General features: G+C 42.8%; 1 protein-coding gene across 2 annotated transcripts in view; it reads left to right on the plus strand.

The window, feature by feature from the left end:
* The window catches only part of slc9a1a (solute carrier family 9 member A1a), a 60,185-nt gene that overhangs the window by 17,446 nt on the left and 17,227 nt on the right, over positions 1–25,512 (plus strand). Inside the window, exons 1-7 of one of the 2 annotated variants that reach the window (XM_059954657.1) lie at positions 5,022–6,255; positions 8,204–8,664; positions 9,352–9,602; positions 10,386–10,603; positions 13,431–13,627; positions 15,370–15,459; positions 24,105–24,175. In XM_059954657.1, coding sequence (XP_059810640.1) covers positions 8,467–8,664; positions 9,352–9,602; positions 10,386–10,603; positions 13,431–13,627; positions 15,370–15,459; positions 24,105–24,175 — 1,025 coding nt within the window. In that variant the 5' untranslated portion in view covers positions 5,022–6,255; positions 8,204–8,466. Of the gene's footprint in view, positions 1–5,021; positions 6,256–8,203; positions 8,665–9,351; positions 9,603–10,385; positions 10,604–13,430; positions 13,628–15,369; positions 15,460–24,104; positions 24,176–25,512 lie in introns of those variants that run through there. The other variant, XM_059954656.1, reaches the window with a different exon arrangement.

Genomic DNA, 25,512 nt, shown 5'->3' on the forward strand with positions numbered 1-25,512 from the left:
TCAATCCTTTTAATGATGTTGAGTGCACGGTTGTTGCTGTGATACCAGTAAGCCAGCTGATCTATCTCAGTCACGAACACCTCCTTGTGTCGTTGACAGATTTCTAGAAGGTGTTTGAGCTGTGCCTAGCCACACAGTCATGTGTGTAGAGAGAGTAGAGTAGTGAGCTAAACACACACCCCTGAGGCGCGCCAGTGTGCAAAGAGATGATGTTATTTCCAATCTGCACCAATTTTAGTCTTCCACAAAAGAAGGTGAGGAACTCATTGCTTAGCAGAGTACAGAGGCCCATGCTTGGAGCTTGTTGATTAGAACTGGGGGTATGATTCTGTTGAACACTGAGCTGTAATCAATAAAGATCATTCTGAAATAGGTATTACTATCATTCAGGTGATCCAAGGCTGAGTGGAGAGCTAGTGTAATTGCATCCGTTATAGGAAAATTGAAGCAATTCCAAGTCCTTGTTTAAGCAGGAGTTAATTTGGGCTATGACCAACCTTTCAAAGCATTTCAACACAGTAGATCTGCGTGCTACTGGACAATGGTCATTAAGGCTTCTCACCCCGTTCTTCTTGGGCATTGGTATCATTGTTGCCCTTTTGAGGCAGATGGGAACCTCTGACCATAGAAGTGAGAGATTGGAGATATCCTTGAGAGCTCCCATCAGTTGGTTGGCACAGGTTTCCAGTGCCCTGCCAGGTATATCATCAGGGCCTGGCGTGTCAGCCTCTGAAACAGAGCTCACAGGGTCACCAGATGCTGTAGGGATTCACGCAGGTGTAGTTTCATTCTCCCTTTTAAAGTGTGCATCAAAGGTGTGCTCATCTGGGAGTGAAGCGTCACTGCCACTCATGATGTTAAGTTTTGCTTCAAACTAAGAAGTAGTGGCCTGAAAACCCTGCCAGCACTGCCCTGTGTCTAATTATGTTTCTAACCTCAATCGGAATTGTTTTTCACTCTTAAAGTAGCTTTCCGTAGGTTGTACCCAGAGTTCTTTTACAGTTCTCTTTATCTTTCCAAAACAACCTGCCCTCTTGCTTCCTTGCACCCTCCACCACCAGACTGAACTTAGCTGTACATTAAGGACAATTTACAATGGCCAACAAATCTGCCCAGCTGCAGCTCCCTGGGATATAGGAGGAAATGGGGCTTCTGGAGGAAACCCATGCAATTACATGATAAATGTGTCAACTCCACAGTGTATAGTGATCAAACCTGGGTCATCTCCATGTTCCCTCTAATATTTTTTACAGTTTTGCTCTGAGCAGGGATGTTTTACACATCCTGCAAACTGCACGGCGCTTTAAGTGTTTTCTTTGAAAAATAGGCATACTATGAATATTTAGGATGAAATTTGAGAAATCACATATTTGTGATTTTATTTATTAATGGAAAGGTAAAATGAAATACAGTACAACAAAGAAAATCTTTCATGTTTCGTGAACTTCTATTTGTCTGCCTTTATTGCAAATCCATTGTCTAAACACTGTCCAGATTAATTTCACATCCTTATGAAAGATACATCTTAATCCTCATTCGATCACACAAGTGTTTCATTTGGAGTCTTTTTCTGGATTTACATCTGATGAAAATCATAAGACGGAATCCACGTTTGAGGTCAGCACTAGAAGCTTGAAATGTTCTAATGATGTCAACAAGAATGGATAGTTCTTCAAATTCTTTGTTTCCAAGCATAATCAGTGAATGTCTTAGTTGAACAAGCCTTAATTTAGTTGGCAAAGACAAATTCAAAATCACAGTATAGAGGCAACACTTACCCCAAATTCAAAATTGGTTGTGTTTTCAATAGCAACAAGGTCAAAAGCCTGCTATTCTCTTAACTCATCATCAGGAAATCTATTAACAAAATGATTACACACTTAGACAATAGACAATAGGTGCAGAAGTAGACCATTCGGCCCCTCGAGTCTGCACCACCATTCTGAGATCATGGCTGATCATTCACTATCAATACCCAGTCCCTGCCTTGTCCCCATATTCCTTGATTCCCCTATCCATCAGATATCTATCTAGCTCCTTCTTGAAAGCATCCAGAGAATTGGCCTCCACCGTCTTCCGAGGCAGTGCATTCCACACCTCCACAACTCTCTGGGAGAAGAAGCTCTTCCTCAACTCTGTTTTAAATAACTGACCTCTTATTCTCAATCCATGCCCTCTGGTACTGGACTCTCCCAACATCTGGAACATATTTCCTGCCTCAATCCTATCAAATCCTTTAATTATCTTAAACATTTCAATCAGATCCCCTCTCAATCTCCTCAATTCAAGCGTGTACAAGCCCAATCTCTCCAATCTCTCTGCGTAAGACAGCCCTGCCATCCCAGGAATCAACCTAGTGAATCTACGCTGCACTTCCTCAATTGCCAGAATGTCCTTCCTTAAACCTGGAGACCAAAACTGTACACAATATTCCAGGTGTGGTCTCACCAGGGCCCTGTACAAATGCAAAAGGACATCCTTGCTCTTGTAATAGATTGAATGAATCGAATAATTGGTGCAGTATCGATGTCAGAACTTGTAAATGCAAGCAAATCTTTCACTTTGACACTCCGATAAACAGTATCACCAAGTTACTGTGACCATAACTTTTTAATCATTGCTTCTGCATACTGCAGGGCTTCAATTGTATTCAAACAGCTTTTCTGAAGGAATTTGCAAAGTGATGCCAGATCTTCTAAGACATTGTTAAGGACAGTTATTACTACTCGATTTTGGTGGATTGATCAAAATCTTCAGGTTGTAGTTGCAAATTGGATCATTACATTCATTAACTTGCTTTTTGCAATAGGAGGAGTGGTTGATACGTTCGTGGTCTAAGGTAGAAGGAGATGAGTTATACAGCTCTGGTTACATGCACATGCAGGTCAACTCTTTGAGTGATTATGCAGAAAGTTTGAAGTTAATAACTCATCTCCTTCTACCTCAGGCCACAAACTTATCAATCACCCATCTGTAGATACCTTTTGGAGGTCCAAGATTCGTATGCTCCACGACCGTTGAACTAAGAGTGTACATGTAGGAGGGGACTATGTTGAAAAATAAATGTGCTAGGTTTTCTAAAATTGACTCCTTCTATGTTAGGCCACAAACATATCAATCACCCCTCGTACTGGATCAAAATGTCATATTTCTTCATTAAAGAAGTACGTGGCTCAATGTCTCGACAGTCACCTGACTTCATCTAGTGATCTAAATGAAAAAACATCACATTCTGTGACACTAGCTAATTCTTCTAGCTTTCCTTTTTTAACCAAACTGCTGGACATTGTATATACTGGTTGTGGCAGTGTTTCTACACCCCACATAATAGATACTTTTATTCCATGTGTCATCTAAATTCTGATCTTCTCTGTGTGTAATGCAATATTGATCAGACAAATGTTTTATTTCTCCACACTATTATTTTTTCCAAGCACTGACTAGATGGGCCAAAGAGCCTGTTTTCGTGTTGTACTTTTCTATAATATTGGTCCCGCCTGACATAAACGTCATCATCTGAATATCAAGATTGTTTTTGATATACATTTTTGTACTGCTTCAACATAACTACCAACACAGTCATACAAGAAGTTTCATTTTCCACTCAAAATTTAAAATACAAAATTAACGCTTTGTGTACAGGAATGTCTTTTCAACAGCAATTAGTGTATAGAAAGCAGATTTCCGCAATTCTCCTATTATCTGTTCCTGAAGCGCAAAACTGATGCACTCAGCAAATTCATACGCATAGTTCTTGCTGTGCCAACCCTCTGGTATATTTAACCCAACAGGCTAACATAATTTTATAAGAAAGTTCTGGTTGCGTGGCAACAAAGACTATGTGTGCGGGAACATTTCAGTAACTGTGTGGTCATTCACCTGCACAGCTTAGAGGGGACAGTGGTCATGCTAGCTGTGATAGTGCAGCACCTTAGGTCTAAAGCTGTATCGATCATAAAATATTTCCTAATTTTTTAAACCATTATAAGATAGAGGAACAGAATTAGGCCATTCAGCCCATTCAGTCTGCCCTGCCATTCAATCATGATTGATTTGTTTCTCTCTGAACCCCATTTTCCTGTCTCCTCCCTGTAACCTTTGACATCTTACCAATCAAGAACCTATCAACGTCCTCTTTAAATATACCCAGTGAGTTGACCTCCACTGCTGTCTGAGGCAATGAATTTCACAATTCACCACTCTCTGGCTGAAGAAATACTACCTCACCTCTGCTCTAAAGCGATGTCCTTCGAAGGCTATGCCCTCTGGTTCTAGATTCTCCCATCATAGGAAGCATCCACTCCTTATCCTCTCTAGCTCGGCCTCTCAATATTTCATGGTTTTCAGTGAGATTGCCCTCCTCCTCATTCTTCTAAACTCCAAAGAGTACAAGCCTAGATTCAGCCTCCTCGTGCACTTCCCAGGATCGTTCTCGTAAACTATGCAAGTCCTTCTGCAGACTTCCTGCTCCCTGAACACTACTTGCCCTTCCACCTCAGCCTTTATCATCTGCCAACTTAGCCACAAACAACAGAGGCATCTCAGTGCAGATCAACCCGTTTGTGCAGATGTCATTGAAAAAATGCTGCTAAAATACACGTCGGGCAGCATTCTGTGAAAAACATGAGTTAACTTATTCAAATTAACAACTCTTTGTTAGAACCAGAGAATTAAAAGTGTTTGTGTGCAGATAAACAGGAACAGTTGTAGAATGAAAAATAGAATAAGCTGGGAGAGACAGAACACAACAGTTGTTGAAATTTGAAATGAGGGTGAATATTGGAAATGCCCAGCAGACTCGAGAGAGAAAAGCTGTGATGAGCTGGATCACCTTGCATCAGGGCAAGCCAATTCCAACACAAACAGAAAATGCCAGTAACCTGAAATGGTTGAATTCTATATTCTGTTTCAAGACCTGCGAAGTACCTAGAAGAAGGAAGATGTACGGTGAAGAGCAATCCAACTGGCTGTATCACTGTCTATTATGGGGGGCGGGGGGGAGGGGATTGCTGCACAGGTCAGAAATAAGCTGCAGAAAGTTGTAGACTTAGTCAGCTCCATCATGAGCACTAGCCTTCATAGTATCCCGGACATCTTCAAGGACCGATGCCTCAGAAAGGTGGCTTCCATCATTAAGGGGCCCTCATCACCCAGGTCAAGCCTTGTTCTCATTGCTACCAACAGGAAGGAGGTACAGAAGCCAGAAGGCACAGACTCAATGATTCAGGAACAGCTTCTTCCCCTCTGCCATCCGATTTCTGAATGGAAATTGAACCCATGAACACTAGTTCACTACTTTTTATTTCTGTGTTTGCACTACTTACTTAATTTATATAAAGCGCGCACGTGCGCACACATACACACGGTAATTCATATTTTTTCTATTGTTATGTATTGCATTGTACTGCTGCCACAAAAACAACAAATTTCATGGCATATTCCAAAGATTTTAACCTTGATTCTGACTCTGAAGTGCTGAGATAGAAAACTAAAGGGACAGTCTTATGAAACCTTTGGTCACAACCTTTGGACTGAGCAGAGGCATTCCACAAAGCCTTGACTAATTTCTTTGTGTGTTCTCCAGTATAGAGAAGACTGTTTTGCACCAGAATTACTGTTTCACTTGCAAGGTCAGTTTCATTGACTGGATGTTAGGAAGAAACAAGGTACGTGGGCAGATATTACATTGATTCCGATAAGGACTGAATTCTATTCTCCCATTTCTTGCTCTCCATCATGGCTGTTCTGACGATGAAACTTTACACACTGAAGCGGTCCATGGCCTCCTGTTATGCCACAATGAGGCCACCCTCAGGGTGAAGGAGCAACAGCTTATATATAGCCTTTAACCTGATGGCATGAATATTGACTTTTCTTCCCAACAAAAAATTCCCAACCCCTTCCCTCTTTTTCTATTCCCCATTCTGGCCTCTTACTTCTTCTCTACCTGCCTATCACCTCCCCCTGAGTCCTCTCCTGCTTCCCTTTCTCATATGTCCACTTTCCTCTCCCCTCAGATTCCTTCATCTCCAGCCCTTTACCGTTCCGACTCACCTGGCTTCACCCATCACCCCTCCTCAAATCTGGCATTTCACTCACTGATTCCTATATGGACTATATTCTATTCTGGCATCTTCCCCCTTCCTTTCCAGTCCTGAAGAAGGGTCTCGGTCCAAAACGTCAGCTCTTCGTTCATTGCCACGCGTGCTGCCAGACCTGCAGAGTTCCTCCAGTATTTTGTGTACGTTGCCTCAGGTAGATCCTTTTTCCATAACCATGGCTTCCTCTTGATCATTATTAATGGAGTCATTGGTCTTATTTGCCCCGTATCCCACACTCCCACCTAACAGAGGTCAAGATTAAAATTCCCTTTGTCTTTACCTTCTGTCCTCCACATTCAATAGCAATGAGATTTCTCCATGATTTCTTCCACCTTCGACAGGATTCCACCACCATACAAATCTTATTATTAAAAGCCTCAGTTCTCTTAATCTTGCATCTGAGTCCCCATGATTCAAACCTTTAATCACTGCAGTGGACTGTTTCTGTTTACTCTGCCACAGCCAGGCAGGTTTCAAATACCTTAATCAAATAGCTCAACTACGATGAGAAACACCTAAAGCCTGCATTTGTACTTGAAAGTTTCAAAGTACATTTATTATCAAAGGATGTATAAATTGTACCACATTGAGTTTGTTTGCTTACAGGCAGCACAAAGCATGGTGGAGTGGCAGAGCAGACTCGATGGGCCGAATGGCCTACTTCTGCTCCTTTGTCTTGTGATCTTGTGAAAAAAAACCCAATTAAAAAAAATAAAGACCAACACCAGATGCACGTAGAAAGAGGGAAAAAAAAACACATGTCACACAAACAGTAGACGCGGGTAACAACATTCCGAACCAAAATGAGTCCTTGGATCCAAGGCTTCACTATCAGTCTAGCATGTGAGCTGGTACAAAGCAGAGCAGCTGGGCTGTCGTCACACATTCTCCCCCTCACACTCTCCCCCTCACACTCTCCCCCTCACACTCTCCCCCTCACACTCTCCCCCTCACACTCTCCCCCTCACACTCTCCCCTTCACACTCCCCCACTCACACTCCCCCACTCACACTCCCCCACTCACACTCCCCCACTCACACTCCCCCACTCACACTCCCCCACTCACTCTCCCCCTCACACTCTCCCCCACTCACTCTCCCCCACTCACACTCCCCCACTCACACTCCCCCACTCACACTCCCCCACTCACACTCCCCCACTCACACTCCCCCACTCACACTCCCCCACTCACACTCCCCCACTCACACTCCCCCACTCACTCTCCCCCACTCACTCTCCCCCACTCACTCTCCCCCACTCACTCTCCCCCACTCACTCTCCCCCACTCACTCTCCCCCACTCACTCTCCCCCACTCACTCTCCCCCACTCACTCTCCCCCACTCACTCTCCCCCACTCACTCTCCCCCACTCACTCTCCCCCTCACACTCTCCCCCTCACACTCTCCCCCTCACACTCTCCCCCTCACACTCTCCCCCTCACACTCTCCCCCTCACACTCCCCCCTCACACTCTCCCCCTCACACTCTCCCCCTCACACTCTGCCCCTCACACTCTGCCCCTCACACTCTGCCCCTCACACTCTGCCCCTCACACTCTGCCCCTCACACTCTGCCCCTCACACTCTGCCCCTCACACTCTGCCCCTCACACTCTGCCCCTCACACTCTGCCCCTCACACTCTGCCCCTCACACTCTGCCCCTCACACTCCCCCACTCACACTCCCCCACTCACACTCCCCCACTCACACTCCCCCACTCACACTCCCCCACTCACACTCCCCCACTCACACTCCCCCACTCACACTCCCCCACTCACACTCCCCCACTCACACTCCCCCACTCACTCTCCCACTCACACTCACACACCTATCTTACAATGGTCAGTCAATCTACTCACTTCCCTTTGGAATGGAGGACACCCATGTTCGTAGGGAGAACATGCAAACAGCACCCAAGGTCAGGGTTGAGCCTGGCAGTGGCTCTGTGGCACTATTTCACTCTACAGATGAGTTTTCTTGACTTCCAGGGAGGGTGGCTAGTTTGTGATCTAGAACGTAACCTTCCATCAGTTACCAATTTTTTTTTTTTGTTATCGAATGGAACATTTTGACCAATTCATTATTTTTTAAATTTTTTTTTAGGTTTTCACTTTCTTCCAAAGGTGCCCTCGATTGTCCCGGAGAGCTGTGTGCTGGTGTGTGTGGGCCTCGTGGTCGGAGGTCTGATAAAGGGTGTAGGAGTCAATCCACCTATCCTGAAGGCAGAAGTGTTCTTTTTCTTCCTCCTTCCCCCCATCATTTTGGACGCCGGCTACTTCTTGCCATTCAGACCATTCACAGAGAACCTGGGAACGATACTGAGCTTTGCTGTGATCGGAACGCTGTGGAATGCATTTTTCGTTGGAATGCTGATGTACGCAGTGTGCCAGTTTGTCGGGAACGATCTGGAAAATATCAGCCTGTTGGCCTGCCTGGTTTTTGGCAGCATCACTTCAGCTGTGGATCCCGTGGCGGTGCTGGCTGTCTTCGAAGAGATTCACATCAACGAGTTGCTGTACATCCTAGTGTTTGGAGAGTCCTTGCTCAATGATGCAGTGACTGTGGTGAGTGTCACATATTTGATTCTATTGGAGGCTCTTCCTGCTGTGTGGCCTCTACCTTTTCGTTCATTGTCTCTCCCCACCCCCCCCCCCCACCCCATCCTTGTGCACAATTTCTCCCTCCCCCACAGCATATTTCTTTGCTTAGACCAGGGGTTCCCAACTTTTTTAATGCGATGGACCAGTATCATTAAGCAAAGTGTCTGTGGTTACCAGGTGGGGAACCTGTGGCTTAGACTGTTTACTTTCTGTATGACGGTCCTCCATCTCTGGCGGTGTTTATCATGTCAGTAGACTTCCTCATGATTTTCACTCGTCAGTCTTGCCAGTCCCAGGTGGAGATTCAGGAGTACCACCACACTCTTCATTGCTGCTTCCCCAACAATTTTGTTTTACCAGTGAGCGTAGTTAGCGCCCTGAGCTGAACCCCTGAACCCGGAGGTCTAGTGGACCATTCTTAGTCTGGCCCCTACCCTTTGACCTGTTTGGCCTGGGTCAAAGCATAAGGCTCCAGCTCTCTGGGTCATGTGAGCCTCCAAACCAAGACAAGGTTGTGGTCCTCTTGGAGCAGGGGATGAACCCTGAATTCTCCTCGACCAATCTGTGTAGGAGTTGTGTCTGTATGAGTGGGAACAATTGTGTAGGGCTCTTGAGCTGTATAATTGAGTTGATGTGTGTTTATTCAAATAGGTGCTTTACCACCTCTTCGACGAATTTGCTCGTGCCAATACAATCGGAGCCAAGGAAGTGGTCTTCGGATTCCTGTCATTTTTTGTGGTGGCTCTTGGAGGTGTCCTTTTTGGAATGTTCTTTGGAATTTTGGCTGCCTTTACCTCCCGCTTCACATATCGCATTCGTGTTATCGAGCCTCTCTTTGTTTTCCTCTACAGTTACATGAGTTACCTGTGTTCGGAGCTCTTCCATCTTTCAGGAATCATGGCGTAAGTGACCTTGAAACTACTGTACGGAAAATGTTTTGTCATGTGAGAATGTTTTTCCATCACAATTTGCTTACTTACTGCCCATTACGCCACTGGTGTTTAGGGCAGCGATGAAGATCCTCCGTCTCTGGCGATGTTCATGGCTTCCTTCATCATGTTAGTAGCTTCTTCTAGGTTTTCACCACTGTCAGTCATGTAAGTCCCAGGTGGAGACTCAGGAATACCATCACACTCAGGTGTAGAAGGATTCTTCATTGCTGTTTCCAAAACAATTTTACCAGTCAGGGTTATTAGCTCTGAGCTGAATCCCTGAACCTGGAGGACCGGTGGACCGCTCTTAGTCTGGCCTCTGCCCTTTGACCTTTTTGTTCTGGTGACCCTACCAAGAAAGAGCTAAAGCATAAAGCCCTGACTCCAGCCAATGTAGCTGTCCAGATCATTGTGGCACACAAGCCTCCAAACCACGACAAGGTTATGGTCTTCTTGGAGGCTCAGCATGATTTATTCAGTACATAATTGGTTTGGAGTCCTTTCTCGGTTGATGTTCAGTGAGAGCTCACAGTTAGTAGGGTAGAGGCAGTGTTGGAATCGGACTATTCCTAAACCATGTGATGATAATGGGAAGCTATGTTCTGGGAGGTGGTAACAGACTATGGTCTCTTCTTCCTCTTGTCCATTATTTTTTTGTGTCATCCTTTGGCCTAATTTAGAAATACGGCCCTAAGGATATTTTGTGCACATTCAGTGTGTTTCAGTGAGCAAGCTGTTACTTGTGTTTTACAGCCTCATTGCCTGCGGTGCAGTCATGCGGCCTTACGTGGAGGCAAACATATCTCATAAATCACACACCACCATTAAATACTTCCTGAAGATGTGGAGCAGTGTCAGCGAGACGCTCATCTTTATCTTCCTGGGTGTGTCCACTTTTGCTGGGCAACACGATTGGAATTGGATCTTTGTGAGCAGCACAGTGATATTCTGTCTGATCGGACGGGTCCTGGGTAAGTGGAGGGGGTGTGGGCTATTTGTTAAACTTCTGAGCTTATTTAAGCTGTAACAAGCTATTGTACGGTTTCAGTCGTGATAGAGAGCAATGTAAAGGAGACGGATTTCTAATCAGAGAGTTGCACTTCGAGAGCTCACACGCTCATCCACTCAGGCAATAAGGGTAGAATTCAAAATAAGAAAGAAGCAATTACCCTGGGGTTATACTATCTGCCTCCTAATAGCAGCTGGAGGAATGAGAAACAGATATGTAAGCAGATTATGGAAAAAAGTAAAAACTAGTTGTCATAGTAGGACTAGGACTTCGTTAGAACAAAGGGTTTAAGATGGGGCAGAATTTGTTACATTCATTCAAGAAGATTTCTTGAAATGGTAAGTAGATGATGTAACTAGGGTTCCCAGTCTTTTTTATGCCATGGACCAATGCCATTAAGCAAGAGGTCTGTGGACCCCAGGCTGGGAACCCTTGATCTAACTAGAGGAGATGCCATACTATATTGAGATTTGAACCTGTCCAGATGATTGGGGATTCAGTGAGTATTTTGGGACCAGCTTCTTAAGTTTAAAGGTGGCTATGAATAAAGGATAATTCTGGTCCTTGGGATATGGTCAAATAAAGGAAGGTACAACAAAAGGCAAATTACAACATTATTAGTCAGGAGCTAAGTGTGGATGGTTGAAGTAGCTCCAAGTTCACATCTCACACTTCGGTGACCCTGATCAGAATTCAGGACCAGAATGTTCCAGTAAGGAGGAAGGAGGCTGGCAAGTATCAGAACCTTGGATGATAAGGGATGTTGTAAATTTAGCCAAAAAGAAAAAGGTATGCTTTAGAAAGCTGAAATCAGACAGGAACTTTGAGGTAATTCACTCAAACAGGGAATTAGGAGGGTCAAGGGGGACCATGAAATGTCCTTTGCAGGTATGATTAATGTTTAAAAGTGTTTGATACATACATTAAAAACAAGACAGTAACTAGGAAGAGAATAAGGTCATTCAAGGATGAAGGAGGAAATTTATGCCTAGAGCCAGAGGTACTAAATGAGTATTTCTCATTAATATTGATGAAAGGAAAGGGCATGAAGGATAGTGAGATCAGTGTGAGGTATGCTAATCAGCTAGGGCATGTTGAGGTGGTGTTGGGTCCATTGAAGAGCATTGTAGATAAGATCCAAGAGTCTGGTGGGATTTATCCCACGTTATTGAGGGCGGAAAGAGAGGAGATTGTTAGGGCCTTCACAAAGATCTTTGTATACTCTTTATAAAATAGTTAAATAAGTAATTCAGAAATAGAAATTAACAAAAAAGTAGTGAGGTAGTGTCGATGGGTTCAATTTACATTCAGAAATCAGTAGGCAGAGGGGAAGAAGCTGTTCCTGAAGCACTGAGTGTGTGCCATCAGGCTTCTGTACCTCCTCCTTAATGGTAGCAATGAGAAGGGCATTTCTTGGGTGATGGTGTCCTTAATGATGCAAGCTGCCTTTTTGAGGCAGCATTCTGGGAAGGTGTCCTGGATACCACAGAGGCTAGTGTCCATGATGGAGCTGACTTAAGTTTACAACTCTCTGAAACTTACTTCGATCCTGTGCAGTACCCTCCCCACCTTTCCACACCTGACAGCGAATGCTCTCCACGGTACATCTGTAGAAATTGCCAAGTGTTTTAGGTGACATGCCAAATATCCTCAAACCCTTAATGAAATATAGCCACTGTGTTTGTAGGTACTTCGATATGTCATTAATTCAGTGTGGAGGGCCATTAATTCTGATTAGATGTCCATGACAGAGGTGTCCTCAGCAATCAGTGCTGTATGTAACTTGGACAAAAATGTGGATGGCCGGTTATTGAGTTGGCAGACGATACAAAAACTGTGAGTTGTTGTTAGCATAGAAGGTTGTCAATGGATACAGTAGGATGCCAATCAGCTACGGACACAGGCAGAGAAATCGTAGACGGTGTTTAATCCACTCAAATATGAGGCTTTGTATTTTGGAAAGTCAAATGCAAGGGAAAAATAGACAATAAATGACAGGACTCTTAGCATTAATATGAAGAGGGATCTTGAGATGCCAGTGCATAGCTTCCTAAGAGTGGTAACATTAGGAGGGAGGCTTTTAAAGAAGGTGTATCCCTTGCTAGCTCTTTTTGGCCAGGACATTGAGAATAAGATTCAGGAAGACAAGTTGCAGCGATGTAGAACTTTGGCTGGGCCACATTTGGAGCATTTCATCTAGTTCGGGTCACCACATTATAGAAAGGACACGGAGGCTCTGTAGAGGGTGCAGAAAAGGTTTACCAGGATGCTACTTGGATTAGAGAATACTAGCTACAAGGGTGGTGGGATAAGCTTGAATTGTTCTCTCTGGAGCATTGGAGGTTGAGAGAAAATCTGGTTTCATGTAATGATGAGAGGCACAAGTCAGACAGGTAGAGTCTTTTTCCCGGGGTAGAAATGTGAACTACTGAAGAACGTAGCATTAAGGTGAGAGGAGATACTTGGAATTAGAAACAGAGAGAGGTAGATGTCTGGAATCCACAGCCAAGGGTGATGGTGGAAGCAGATAAGATAGTGGTACTTATGATACATTTAGATATGGACATGAACGTGCATGGAATGGAGGGATATGGATCAGATGATTTTGTTTTAATTTGGTTTCATGGTTGACACAGACTTGGTGAGTTTGGGGCTTGTCCTGTGCCGTGCTCCTCCGTGTTCTGTTCATTCTGTAATGTTGGGCTTTGCCAATGAGTGTGGAACCAGATAAAGGTTATGGAAAGATGGAAGCCAAAGTGCATCTTACTAACTCTGCAATTTTCTTTCAGGTGTTCTGGGTCTGTCTGTAATACTTAACAGATTCCGCATTGTGAAGCTCACGCCCAAGGACCAGTTCATAATTTCATATGGGGGCCTACGAGGAGCTATCGCCTTTTCACTTGGCTACCTGCTGGACGAAGAGTTCCCTCGAAACATGTTCCTCACTGCCATTATTACTCTCATCTTCTTCACTGTCTTTGTACAGGTCTGTATATCTCTCAGCTAATCTCCACTTGTAAGTGGCATCACAGCGCGACGCCATGATAGTTGAGGGCATCGGAGCTCAGACTTCATTCTCGGCATCCTCTGAGGAGTTTGTACGTCCTCCCTGTGGAATGTGTGGGTTTCCACTGGGTGGTCCAGTTGCCTCCTACAGGCTAAAGACCTATTGGTTACTAGGTTAATTGTTCTGTGATCAGGTTGGGGTTAAATCGGTGGGTTGCTGAAGGGCCTATTCTGCGCGGTATTACTAAATAAATAAATAATTGTGTGCCCTGGGGTTGGTGAGTCACTGTGTAAACAAGGGAGAGGGTGCATCGCTTCCTTGTTTATGGGTAGACCCCATGTGATTCTATGCAAGCTCGTTGCTGCTGGGTCCCAGATCACAAACAAAATACCTGTTTACCCCGAGATATTTCAGCTGAATGGTTTCACAATTCCGTAAGCCACACAGGTGCACCAAGGGATTTTTGGAAAGATGATCTAATCTTGTCAAAATTTGAAGGAGTGGCTTAACGGGAAGAAAAGTCTGGGAAGGAAACTAGCAGTAATGATGTTAAGTGAAGTGATGCACATTGGGAGCATGGAAAGATCCTGAGTTCAAAAATGGCAGTGACTTCCGAGGGTCAAAACCGTGTTGACACATGAGAGTGAGGGTGAGAGTTTTAAAATAAGTATCTTACAAGACCAGAAACTGGTTGGAAGTTAAGCTTACATGAGTTTAATTTGCATACTGCGATGGTAATTAACCTTTTACGTTATCGAATTTCAGAATAACAGTGAAGGCTTTGTACCCCTTAAACAGCAAATTATGAATGACTTTATGGTCTACTTGTATATTTATCAAAAGATGAATTTGGTATAATCACACCATGATTGCACTTTCAGAAGACTAGGTCCTTTATTATTTCCTCCTTCTGCCACAGTATTTCGACCCCTCTTAAAACCCACACAGAGCACAGGGAGGACGTTGCTGGATATATCCTTTGGGATTTAAAATCTACATCAAAGATATAAATCCAAGTTATTTTAAACAAAATCACTGATGATGTGCCTCAGACTGTAACAGAGCCCTTTAGAATCTGGGGGAACCACTTTGTTGAGCACTTCCATTCCACCCGCCAAAAGCAGGATTTCCCTGTGGCCAGCCATTTTAATTCCTACCCCAATTCCTGTTCCAACTTGTCCATGGCCTCCTCTTCCATAATGAGGCCACTCTAATGTGTGGAGGAGCAACACCTCATATTCTGTCCAGCTAGCCTCCAACCTGATGATATGAACATCGATTTCTCCTTCCAGTATTTATTTTCTCTTTTCCCCTACCCTTTTCCTCTTCTGTTTCCCACTCTGGCCTCTTATCTCACCCTAGTGCCCTTTCTTCTTCCCTTTCTCCCATGGTCCACTCTCCCCTCCTAGCAGATTCTTTCATCTCCAGCCCTTTATCTTTCTCACCCACTCGGCTTCTCTCTCTAGCTTGTCCTTCTTCCCCTCCACTCCCCCCCCCGCCTTTTTATCCTGCTGTTTAAGCCCCCTTCCTTTCCCGTCCTGCAGAAGGGTCTCTGCCCAAAAACGTTTATTCATTTTCGTAGATACTGCTATGCCCTGCTGAGTTCCTCCAGCATTTTGTGTGGGTTGCTCTGTATCATTAGTCATTGTTTTCTGTGGAACTGAAAGTAAACCCACAAGAAGTTTTGAACTGCACTAACTGGTTTTATCCTTGGCATGCAGGGGATGACCATTCGACCGTTAGTTGAATTGCTTGCTGTGAAAAAGAAACAAGATACCAAACGTTCCATTAATGAAGAGATCCACATCCAGGTATGGAATGTTGCCTATGCTCTCTGGGCTCAATCAGTCACTTCTAAAGGACTATTATCTCTGAACGTCTTCCTGTACGGTGGGTGTTACAGTATGTGTGTAGGTTTCTTAAAAAGTATGATTAGTTAGTAGGTTAATTGGTCATTGTAAATTGTCCTGTGATTAGGCTAGGGTTAGTTGGGGGTTGCTGGGTGGTGCAGCTTGAAGGGGCAGAAGAGCCTGTCCTGCACTATATCTCAATAAATAAATTAAAAGAATAAATATAGTACTGTGCAGAAATCTTAAGCACATGTATATAGCTATGATTTTTACATAGTACTGTATTTGTGAATATAGAGTGGAGAGTGAGTTTGTAAATGTGGTGGGAGCAAAGGGTGTGGGTAGGGCAGGTAGCAGAAGAGTGCCAGGGGCAGGGGGTGACACTACTGCAGACACACCCAGCCCTGAGACACCAGGCAAGGTCATTTAATTCCTAACAATTGGTTTACTGATCATTACAGAATGTCTCTCTGGTGCTTCCTGCTCCCTTCCCCTTTTACCAACCATGATTCCGCTTTCCACTCTCAGTCCACGGTAGAAACCCATAACAGAATCAGATACATCATCACTCATATGTAATGAAATTAGTCTTTATACTTTTGCTCCCTACGGTAAATAGATGCAAGACTGCCTGGAGAGACTGAATGCTTTCTTTTAGTATATGTTTGAGCCCCCTAATGAAGATAAGTAATATTGCAGCGACTGGAGGTTGGAGCTAAGAAGACCCACAACACTCGTGAGTTCAGGAGACTTTGCTTTGCTAAGTAAATATTTAGGTGAAAAACCGTGAAGAATAGGAGCAGAGTTAGACCGTTTGGCCTGTTGAGTCTGCTCTGCCATTCCATCATTTAATATCCCTCTCAACCCCATTCTCCTGCCTTCTCCCCGTAACCTTTGACACCCTTACTGACTGAGAATCTCTCAATCTCTGTTTTAAATATAACCCATGACCTGGCCTCCACAGCCATCTGAATTCCACAGATTCACCACCCTCCGGCTAAAGAAAAATTCCTCCTCATCTCTGTTGTAAAGGGACATCATTCTGTGCCCTCTGGTCCTAGACTGTCTTTATAGGAAATAATCTCTCCATATCCATTTTATCTAGGCCTTTCAGTACTCGATAGTTTTCAAGATAAGAGGCACTGGCATAGTACTGTGCAGAAATCTTAAGCACATGTATATAGCTATGATTTTTACATAGTACCGTATTTGTCAATATAGAGTGGAGAGTGAGTTTGTAAATGTGGTGGGAGCAAAGGGTGGGGGTGGGGCAGGTAGCAGAGGAGTGCCAGGGGCAGGAGCAGGTGGTAGCATCAACCATTCTACCTTTTCCCAATCAAACCAATCTTGAATCTACTCATCTAATCAGTGACATGAGGCAAAATTATCTGAAAACATGTCATTAGCTTCCTCATTAATGATGGTGAAACTCTGCTTTAACTCACCAATGATTTCTCTTGACCTTCTCACTGACTCTAATTTGACAAATGCTTGCCAGCACTCAGTGCTGGATGAGCAGAAATTTAGTTCATGAAATTCAGCTGTGCCCTTGTTATATTTGACTGCTTGTGCAGATTCCTGACAAGCCTCCTGTATTCATCAAAATCAGCTGCCCAGAAAGTCCTGTTCACTGAACCCCAATGCTTGCTGACCTACAGTAACTCCTTGTTTAGTATTACCTTGATTTTAAAATTCAAAGTCCTCCATGATCACCCCCTCTGTATATCTGTAACCTCTTCCATCCCTACGCATGTTTGAGATAGCTGCTCTTTGGATTTTACAGTTAGGATGTCCCTGAATTTAATTATTTTACTATTTGTGAATCAGATTTAGTATCACTGGCATATGTCATGAAATTTGTTGTTTTGCAGCAGCAGAACATTGCAATAAATAATTTTTTAAAACTGTCAATGACAATAAGTGTGTGTGTGTGTGTATATATATATACAAATATATTTATCTGTGTGTGTGTAGTGTAAAAAGGGAAGAAAAAATACTGAGGTAGTGTTCATGGTTCACTGTCCATTTAGAAATCGAATGGCAAAGGGGAAAAGCTGTTTCTGAAACATTGACCGTGTGCCTTCAGGTTCCCGTACCTCCTTGTTAATGGTAGCAATGGGAAGAGGACATGTCTCGGATGATGGGGGTGCTTAATGATGGTTGCTGCTTTGTTTGAGGCATCGGTTTTTGAAGGTGTCCTCGGTACCGGGGAGGCTAGTCCCGTGGTGGAGCTGGCCGAGTTTACAACTCTCTACGGCTTTTTCCAACCCTGTGCAGTGGCCCCTCCATGACGCAGCCAGTTAGAATGCTCTTCATGGTACATCTGTAAAAATGAGCAAGTGTCGCTGGTGACGTTCCAAGTCTTCCACAAAACTCCTGATGGCATATCGAGTCGAGCAGTGGACTGGGCATCCATACTTGTGGTGCATCAATGTTGAGTGTCCTTTTATTTGCAATGGTACCTTGAGTTGCCAAGGCTCATTAGGTTTTGGGAAGGAATTTCAGCACTTTGTGCCTCCTTTTCTACCTGTAAGATACTCCCAATGACCAAGTCTTGGCATCAGATTTTGATAGCACTCTGAAATACTGTGGCATGTCCATGATATGTAGAAAGCAAGGAGGTTCTTCTCTTATATGTGTAATTGACTGTAGTAATCAGAAAGTTATTAAGGGAACTGGGGCTCAGTTCAAAGTACATTTATTGTACTAGACACAACCTTGAGATTTGCCTTCTTACAGACAGCCAGAAAACGAAGAAACCCAATACAACCCATTAAAAAAAGACTGTCAAACTCCCAATGTGCGAAAAAAAGAAATTGTACAAACAATAATAAGTGAATAATTAACACACTAAACTAAATTCCACAGCAACAAAGTACATTCATCATTGCAGCCAGTCCAGGAGCCTAGCCTGTTGGTTGTAGGCTACAGCCTTAGATCAGTGCAAAGACGAGTAAACCTCACAGAGCAGTGAGCTGAACACCAGCCCGTACCTCACCCAGACCTTTTCAATCGGCCAAACATCAGCTCTTTCCTCACTCTCGGATTCAGGCCCTGCTGCTTTGACTTGGCTCCAAACGATGGCTCGTACCTTAAGTAAAATAAATATTTGTCAAGTTATTTAGAAATACAGTGCAGGACAGACCCTTCCAGCCAACCAGCAACCCACCTGTTTAAACCTACATGCTCAAGGGGAGGGCGTACAACTTCCTAAGAGGACACTGGAATTGAATTCTGAACTTCCAACGCTGCGAGCTGTAATAGCATCACACTTTAACTGCTACACTACTGTGGTGCCCCTTGCTGTTGTTATCTCTGTACTTGGCACGCTGTGGCTCCTGAATATGAAAGCCAAATGCTCAAGTCCTGCTCTAGCGACTTTTGCATCGAGGTGTGCCGTCCTTTAGGTTCGGGGTCAAAAGATCAGGTGAATTGTAAAAAATATACTGGCCAATATTCAGCCTTGAATCAGTAACACAAATCATTCTCTTGATTGTTTCTGAGACTGTATGACAGTGGACCAGATTGTTTTCATATTGGCTCTGGTCATTTATTTTGAAATCGTTACTGTACTTCAATGCATTTAGTTGATTTAAAACTTATTGGGATGGGAGGCACCCTTTTTGGAATAGAAAGGTTGCAAGTACCCTTATTAACTTATTACCCCTGCTAACTGAATTAACTCTTAAAAATGGGTTGACTTGTGAGAAGGGGAAATGAGTGGACAACTAGTAGGAGATCTATAATGTCTAAACTTGGGTGAAGCTACTTGTTACATAGGGTGATTTAAAGCCTTTATGCTAATAGAAGATTTCACTCTACGGAGAAGCTTTTAATTATCCACTGAGTGCACAGTTAATGGACATTTCGGCCTCTTGACCTGGTTCCATGATTCACTTTTATTGGAGCTGATATGTTTGCTCAAACCACATATGATTTTATACCCTTGAAAGGCCATGCCCCCTAAAAAATTAATCAATCCAATTTTAAAATATCTACTTGTGTTAACACCTTGTTGGGAAAAGCAATGTTAGGTTTTCATCTCCCTTTGTGACGGGGAGAGTTTCTTGATGTCATTCCTGAACAAGCTAATTGTAGTTTAGTTAAGAACAATATTGTGGAATGTTAATGCCAGAAATGAGTTTATTGCACTGTTTAGTTTATCAAATCAGTTAATCAATTGAAGTATTTAAAATTCTTTGGCAATAGCAGGGCTAGGATTCAGATTCTCTGTCAAACTATGCATTTGATCAAATCTATCCATCTTGTTCTCTCTAATCTTCTCTGCTTGCTTTCTAAACTTTTTTAGCTCTGATGAGAGGATATGAACTGGAAACACCAACTGTTTCAGTATCCTTAGGTGCTGACCCGCAAAGCATTTTATGTTTTTAATATCAGAAATTGGTAATTTCGCCCAATTTGCAACTCTGGTTCCTGCCTCTTTACAGTTGTCTCATTCCCGCCTTTCAATATATCATACCACTACAACTTTTGGATTATATACTCGTACTGCCCTTGCTGAGGTTTTGTAATACGGTCAGCCATACTCCATCCAAAAATGACACAAGAGTCAGGGTATAGCTTCCTAGCTGAAACTGACAGCGAACAAAATACGGTGTAATGATCAGATTGTTCCATTCACACAAGTAAATATACACGGATAAGTAAGTACTTAGTTAAGTTTCCTTCTGTAGAAAAAATTGCCAAGAACAATCATGGTCACGGAAAGACCATGATCGTCCACGTCAAACCATACAGCATGTAATGAAGAAGTCATTTAACACTGCACATAATGATGAAAATAATCTAAATTATGAATAACATGGCTGCACCACTTAATTTCATGGAATACTGCTTTCTACCTTACTTCAATCTAAATAACTACCCTTCACCCCTATTCTCTGCTTTATGTGTTTTTTTCATTTAGCTAATTTGCTATCCATTCTGCTATTTGCCCCTGATTCTACATTCTCTAACCTTTGTCCTGAGTCTACCGTCTGGTCCCTTGTCGAAGGCCTTTTTGAAAGTGCAAGTGAATGAATCTTCGTTACCCTTATCTGCTCTTTCCATAACCTCTTCAAAACTGCTATCAGGTTAGTTAAGCATGTTGAAATTTTCTGGAATCCATGCTGATTGTTTTTTAAAATTCTGCTGATGGATGTTCTGCTAATATAGTTTCTAGTAATTTTCTGAAGTATGATTTATTAAAAATTTTTTTTTAAATTTGTCTTTACTTGTTTGTGCTTTTATATGTCATTGACTAATTGGTTCTGCATTTTGTCGTTAATTTTTTCTCTTAAAAAAATTTTGAAGTTGTGTTTCTGTAAATTTTGGCATTCTTCCAAGTAGGTGTCACCCCACTCTGTCAAATTATTCATTTAAAATTAGCCTGCTGTTCTGCTGGAAGGGTGTAGGTATAGCCTGGCCCAAATATGCAGCTCCTTTCTGTCCTAGTATGCTATTAACCCATGTCGTTGAATCTGCCTTCCCGCGTTACCCTTTTATTTATTTACAGATGCAAGCCGGAATAGTCTCTTCCGGCCATTCAAGCTGCACTCCCAGCAGTGCCTAATAATTAACGCTACCTTAATCACAAGACAACTTACAGTGATCAATTAACCTACTGACTGGTGCATCTTAGAACTGTGGGAGGAAACCGGACCACCCGGAGGAACCCCACACATTCCATGAGGAGGATGCCAGGTTTGAACACGGAACTCCGACCCTCCGAGCTGTAATAGAGTCATGCTAATCATTATGCTACCATGGCACTTGTTTCATCCCAAGTCAGTTTGTTCTAAGTGATACTGAGAAGTTTTATCTATGAGGTTTTGATTGTATATTTTGTTTTTTAGATTCACTTAGCAAAGCCACATCCCCACCATTTTGTGTATAATCGTTTCAATCAGGAAGTATAAAAACTTTATTGTTTCCCCTCTATATCCATTTTCCAAGTCACTCCACCTATCACACAATGATTCTTCTCCTAACACCAGAGGGCAAACATAACAATTGGGATTCATAATCCTGACTGCAAAGATTCCTAATTATAAACCCATTATTACTATAACTTTTCTTTCTCTGCATCTCCTCCCTTGTGATATAACTCTATCCCACAAGCTCTTGGTCAAATTCTTGATGTCCTTCCAACACACACAGAGTATAGGGCACTCTGTACCTGTTGATTTAATGGGTGAGTTGGATTTTTTATTTACTTGTTTAGAAATGTGTGCAGAGTAAAGCTAGCACCATTTAACCACCCCATGTTGCTATGTGAGGTTTGGGAATAGGAATGTGCCACAAACTTGCACTATTGTTCGGTAAGATTTCTGCCCAATCTGATCTTTGCTCTTGACATCATTTTGATTGCTCAATTCCCCCCGTACCTCCTCCCCTTCCCCAAGTCTTGATTCTCCTGTCATCAAAATATATTCTTCTCAGCTTTGAATACATTTATCATCTATAAGTCCTTGTGATGAAGAATTCCAAAAAATCACAACCTTTGAAATAACTTTTGGTCACCGAATTACAGGAAGGATATTAATAAGGTTGAAAGAGTGCAGAGAGGGTTTACAAGGATGTTGCCGGGACTTGAGAAACTGAATTACAGAGAAAGGTTGAATAGGTTAGGACTTTATTCCCTGGAGCGTAGAAGAATAAGAGGAGACTTGATAGAGGTATATAAAATTATGATGGGTATAGATAGAGTGAATGCAAGCAGGCTTTTTCCACTGAGGCTAGGGGAGAAAAAAACCAGAGGACATAGGTTAAGGGTGAAGGGGGAAAGTTTAAAGAGAACATTAGGGGGAGCTTCTTCACACAGAGAGTGGTGGGAGTATGGAATGAGCTGCCAGATGAAGTGGTAAATGCGGGCTCAGTTTTAACATTTAAGAAAAACTTGGTCAGGTACATGGATGAGAGGGGTATGGAGGGATATGGCCCAGGTGCAGGTCAGTGGGACTAAGCAGAAAAATGGTTCGGCACAGCCAAGAAGGGCCAAAAAGCCTGTTTCTGTGCTGTAATGTTCTATGATTCTAAATTTGTCCTGAAGTTAGTCCTGTGGTCAACCCCTTATCATTACACTATACCCATATTCTTGACTTTCCTATCAAAGTATCTTTATTCAGTCCAATATGTCAAGTGCTCTCAGAATCTTGTGTTTTAATGAGACAACTTCATATTCTTCTCAATTTCACGGCATATGTGCTCAATATTTCCTACTCTGCCAATACAGATGGATTTGCTTGCTATTTCTTGCATGTCGCTCTGTTTTTGTATTAAATTTCAGCATCCATGATGTTTTGCATTTCGCACTGCCCTCGTCAATAACACACACAAAATGCTAGTGTAACGCAGCAGGCCAGGCAGCATCTATAGGAAGAATTACAGTCGACGTTTCGGGCTGAGACCCTTCGTCAATGCTCATGCTGCCTGTCCTGCTGCATTCCACCAGCATTTTGTGTGTGTTGCTTGAATTTCCAGCATCTGCAGATTTCCTCGTGTTTACCCTTGTCAATAAGTTTGCTTCATCTTGTTTGAATCCAGTGGATTCTGGTTAATTTAGCCATCGGTTAATTGGGACAGCCACTTATTTGGGACAACTCTAAACTCTTAACCGGCAGAATTGAACCAGTTCACTAGTGCTGTAATAGCGTTACACTATCCGCTACACAATCATGTCACCCACTTATACTGGAACACTTATTCAGACTCCTGTTCTCTCTAGTCTTATGTCGGAAGCAAGTCAGGCTTGTATTTTTTATGGTGTGACTTGCTCATGGGTTTGCCAAACCTTATCTGTTTGTAGAGTGACCTATGTGAGCTCCTGATACGAAAATATCTGTTGGCATAACCGTCCGTATTTCTGAAAACTTCTCCATCCTTAAATGTTCATGTCAACAGCACTCCATGACTTCTGACCTGCCGTGCATCTTTGGTTTTAATAATAGTATCTTTGATGGATGAAAATTTATCAGCAAACTAGATGTATGTAGATCTAAAGGCTTCCAGAGCTCTGGAATTCATATCCTAAGCCATAAACTCACCTTTCCTTTTCTGCAAAGTCTCCTAAAATCTAATAGCTCAATCACGTTCTGGCTCTGTCTATGACAGTATTAAATTTGCCTGATTGCAATCTTGTGAAACTCATTGGGGGTGTTTACTGTGTTAAACGTGCCATATAGTTTCAATAATTTCTCCTACATATGATCTGCTTTGTGGACTTCATATCTCTGATCCATTCAGGCTAAAATTAGAAAAAAATATTTCATATTATTTTCTTCAGGAGCAAGTTAAAGAAAAATAATGATTATGTAAACTGAACTAAGTGAGGAGATGTTTCAGAGCCAACATAAATACTAGAGATTCTGCAGGAAATCTTGAGCAACACATACAAAGTGCTGAAGGCCATTGACTGTGAGGATGCTGCCTGATTTGCTGAGTTAATCTAGCATTTTGTGTGCGTTTCAGAGCCAGTGGATGTTTTACCATGGTTTGAAGCTTTTGATTCTGGAATCCTGGTAGAGTTTGTTGACCACAACAGCATCCTATAAGAAATGACCACATTTCCAATTGGATATTAACTGTATTTATTCATCTCTCCTCAGTTCCTGGATCATTTGCTGACTGGTATTGAAGATGTATGTGGACATTACGGACATCATCACTGGAAAGACAAGTGAGTCGAACTTCCTCAGTTGCTTGTCAGACTTCCTGGTAACCAGGGCACCTGTACCTCACTTCCTCATTATGCATGCCACAATTTAAGGCTGCCCCTTCTGACCCTTTGAGCCAAGCTGCCCAGCAAACTCTGATCTAACCCTCAGCTAATCATGGGACAACTTACATTGACTAACTAACCTACCAGCCGGTACGTCTTAAAACTGTGGGAGGAAACCGGAGGACTGGGAGAAAACTCACACATTCCAGGGGGAGGACATTGGGAGACTCCTTACAGATGACATTGAAGTCGAACTCCAAACTGCGATGTCCCTAAGCTGTAATAGCGTGGCACTGTTGCTGTACTGTAGCGCCCTATAAAGAGTCAGTGAGTCACTAAATGCTCCACACCACCCTCCATAGTATCCAAAACATCTTCAAGGAGTGCTGCCTCAGGAAGGCAGCACCCTTCATTAATGATCCCCACCACCCAGGCAGTGCCCTCTTCACACTGTTACTGTCAGGAAGGAGGTACAGAAGCCTGAAGACAGACTTTCAGCGACTCAGGAGCAGCTTCTTCACCTCTGCCATCTGTTTTCTAAATGGACATTGAACCCATGAACACTACGTCATTACTTTTTATTTATGTTATTGGGCACTACTTATTTTAACTTAATTATTTAATAGACATATATATATACTTAATGTCCTGACGAATGGTCTCGACCCGAAACATTGACAGCGCTTCTCCCTATAGATGCTGCCTGGCCTGCTGTGTTCCACCAGCATTTTGTGTGTGTTGTTTATACTTAATGTAACTCAGTTTTTTTCTCTAAATTTATTTATCATGTGTTTCATTGTACTTCTGCCATAAAGTAAACAAATTTCACAACATATGCCGGTGATGGTTATTCTGATTCTGACATTTAAGAGGTTTACTTTTTTGATTGAGTGATCCTGTTGGTGCTGGCTCTACACTACCAGTGGTGGAGGTACACTGACGAGAATGTATTGTACCTCATTGCGGTTAACAGCCCCTTTACTCGACACCTTTGCTTTTCTTTCCTCAGTGCAGATACAGGAGAAGTTTTCCATTTCTCTGCAGGACATCAGAATTAAATGGGTTTATTTTTGAATATTTAAGCTTAGTTCACCATCATTTGGAGAAGTATTATATACTCAGGCTACACAAGCACCAAGCAGCAAATTCAACAGGATTTTTTTTTGTCATCAGAATCAGATTTAATATCACCAGCATATGTCATGGAATTTGTTAACTTAGTGGCAGCAGCACAATGCAATACATGACAAATATAGAAATCAGTAAATTACAGTAAGCATATATATGTATGTTTA

This window comes from Hypanus sabinus, chromosome 30, assembly GCF_030144855.1.
Source record: "Hypanus sabinus isolate sHypSab1 chromosome 30, sHypSab1.hap1, whole genome shotgun sequence".
NCBI classification, from domain to species: Eukaryota; Metazoa; Chordata; class Chondrichthyes; order Myliobatiformes; family Dasyatidae; genus Hypanus; species Hypanus sabinus.